This window comes from Tarenaya hassleriana, unplaced genomic scaffold (genome assembly GCF_000463585.1).
Source record: "Tarenaya hassleriana unplaced genomic scaffold, ASM46358v1 Cleome203, whole genome shotgun sequence".
Taxonomy (NCBI): Eukaryota; Viridiplantae; Streptophyta; class Magnoliopsida; order Brassicales; family Cleomaceae; genus Tarenaya; species Tarenaya hassleriana.
The window spans coordinates 132,672-135,837 of NW_010965398.1; the positions used below are offsets into that span (position 1 = coordinate 132,672).

The 3,166-nt window shown below is 41.9% G+C and overlaps 1 protein-coding gene across 1 annotated transcript; it reads right to left on the bottom strand.

The window, feature by feature from the left end:
* Positions 1 to 299: 299 nt before the first annotated feature.
* LOC104814118 lies at positions 300 to 3,108 on the bottom strand. Its single transcript, XM_010541999.2, has 5 exons — positions 2,468 to 3,108; positions 1,510 to 1,572; positions 1,348 to 1,410; positions 1,000 to 1,068; positions 300 to 883 (listed from the first exon to the last, which is right to left on the bottom strand). Exons 1-5 carry the CDS (start codon positions 2,837 to 2,839, stop codon positions 659 to 661), a joined length of 792 nt encoding a protein of 263 aa, XP_010540301.1. The 5' UTR covers positions 2,840 to 3,108; the 3' UTR covers positions 300 to 658.
* Between the last annotated feature and the right edge of the window lie 58 nt (positions 3,109 to 3,166).

The following is a 3,166-nucleotide window of genomic DNA, read 5'->3' on the forward strand; positions in this document are numbered from 1 at the left end:
GAAAGAGTGGTTTTTGGTACGAGTCTTATCTTATTGTTACGACGGATCATGATTTATTATGAGTCTTATCTTATTATTCCGACGAATCATGATTTATTATATCTTATTGAGATTTTATTTTTGTTTTCTTTTGATTCGGTTTTAAATTAATAAAAAGTAAATTTTTTATATTTTTAAGGTTTTTTTTTAAATAAAATTTTCTTTTTTAAAACTTATTTTATTTGAATTTTTAGTTGCATTCATTTCTTTGGTTAGGTTTGAATTTTTAAATATACATTCAATTTTAACATGAAATTCAATTGGACTAATAATATTTTATTTAACGGAACCAAAATAAACAAAGCCCTGATGTTATTTACTACAAACAAATACAAGAAAATCAGGCTGCTTTCATACACATACATACACATACATATTCAGCCTCTTCTCTTCTCTCATCTCTTTCGATCTTACATATCGCTTAATAAACCCGAGTGAGAGAACCCGACGGAGGAAACTTGTCCGGTCACCGGAATATCTCGATCCCAATCCCCAGGAATCTGCACAACGAAACCTCTGCACCAAGGAGAGACTCTCGTTGCTCGATCCCGTAGGAGTTCTACAGTATCAGGTCACTCGCTGATCAAAAAGATTTATGACCACTTGGGCAATTCGGCTATTACCCTTCTTGTCCCATACACAAAGGAGGAGAACAATCATTGACGTTGTCCTCAAAAGGCATCATATTCAGATCCGGAAGCAAGAAGTTGTCATTGTCTGTCATCTTCTCCATCTCCTCCCCCTCCGTCTTGCAATGTTGATGAAGCTCGACTGATGATCCCTTTTCCCATTTTCGATGGGCCAACAAGGGTTCACTCTGGTCGATGTTCTTCTTCAGATCCAACTTTGAGACACAACACAGAGCGTGAGATGAGAGTGAATGATTTAGTCGCTGTGCCCAAAGCCAAAACCCCCCGACAACAACATTGAACAGACAGGAAAAGAGAATCTTGGCCTCACCTTCATTCTCTTCAAGCTCTCGCTCTCAGCTCCCTGCTCATCGAAATCAGCACGGAGCGAGGCAATCTCCTGTTCATAACGTGAGCACAATACAATCAACGTTTTGGCAAATCTCCAGCTTATTTATAACCATATGTTCACATACGCCGCATCCCAGTAGAAGTACGATCCAAACAATGCAACATCAGTAAGTACAGTGAATAGGCCAATCTAATGAGTTTCAACTGTGGTGGTATTCTTTCACTTTCTTGGGAAGTAACTTAACCCTCTGTTTGATTCCCATAAAGGGTTTGGGACACACTCATGTGGAATGAGATTAAAAAAGAATGCAAGAAGAGGGACAAAAACCTTCTTCAAGGATATTCTTTCCTTCAACAAGTTGTCCTCTTCCTCCTTAAGTTCAGCAAATGTCTGTAAAAATCACCCGGAAAACTACTATCAATCATTCGTCATAATCGAATTCTATAACGCATTCAGATTGTGAATCCATTAGATTGATTGTTTATGTACCTTCTTTATCCTTATTCTTTTGGTGCCGAAGCCAGAGCCGGTTGAGTCTTCAGTGATTACAATCTGCAATTATGGAACAAATGCAGTTAATAAAATAGAGAGTAAAAATCTGAAACCCCATAAGAGTTCAACGCTGAGGGCTTGACGACACAACAGCTCAACACCCAAAAAGACTGTTGTTAGATATATCTTGAATCAAAATTCTGACAACGTACTTATAGAACTCATATGATATAATCATAACAATTATATATATCTTCCAATCCCCGCCAAACCCCAAATAAACTCTGAGGATTAAGGCGCTTACACAACATGACACGAGCTCAGTTCATGCGACTGTCCTCACGCGACCTCTCTGACATGGCGAATAGCTACTGGCACATTTCCCCACGACTCAACACTTAACCCACAAATATATAAAATAAAATAACAATTGCATGTGCAGAAGCAGAATCATCCCACGACCCAAAAACAAATACGAGAACTAGGGGCCCATAGCTAATCCAGACAAATTGCTTTCAGAGACGAATAAATTAACCCATTACCAAAATAAAGGTCATAGGCCCATCCCAGAAAGTAGATGAACGAGATTGACGATTATTTTATTTTTCATCATTTATCACAGAAATAAGGCAAAGTTTTGTCGCTTCTCTTTTAATTATGACGTTGTCTTCCACTAGTCTACGTAATTATGCAAGCCCCACTTTTATTCTGCTAAGGTTCTTCGAAAAAATCTAATTGAAATCTTCCCCGAAAAAATTAAGGAAAAAAAGGAATCACTCGTCGTCATCAACCTCACCGCTGTGGCAAATCCGTGGTTTCCCACGTCTGTCGGGGCAATTCCGTCCAACCAGGGACCGAACCACGACAGATGCACAGATCGGCTCATTGGAAATCGGAAAACGAGAAGAGAGGTGCAGAGTGAGAGAAAGAGAAGGGAGAAAGAAGAGAAACGAACCTTGGATCTAGATCCAACGGCCAAGGAGCCGCTGGTTTGGCGACTCGTGGCCTCGTAACCGTCGGCGTATGCGGAGGGAGAAGACGAACCGCCACCGCCGGAGCCACCGCAACCGCCACTCCACGATAGCGGGGTACTGGGACTACATCTCGAGGTTTTGGCCGAATCAGTGTCCTTCATCTGCGAAACACCGTCGCCTCTCGGAGAACGAGTCCGCGGCTGCCGGATTCCCCACCGGAGTACCGCCACCGCCGAACTCCCGAATACCAACGGCTTCACCTTCGCCTCCTTCAGCCTTAGCAGCCTCTCAGCCACCACTCCGCCGTCTCTCATGGCCGACTTCGTCCAGTCATCCGCCACTGCCGTCACCATCGCCGCAAGCGTGTCAGTCTTTCCGCTTCCACTCCTATATCGATGAGAGACCAGGAAGAACCCTAAAGCACAGCGAAATATTCTACAAACTGAGAGAGGGAGAGGAGAGAGGAGAGAGGGAGAGGGAGAGGGAGAGGGAGGGAGAGAGAGAGGGGCAAGAAGTGGAGAGGAAACAAAAACCAGGGAAGAAAATCAAGACTGGGATGATGAGAAGTTATATACGTCAACGTCCTGCAGTTGCTCCCTTAATTTAATTAATATTTAATTACCTTCTTTTAATATTTCACGATTATATTATATTTAAAAATATTGTTTTAAGAGTATAAA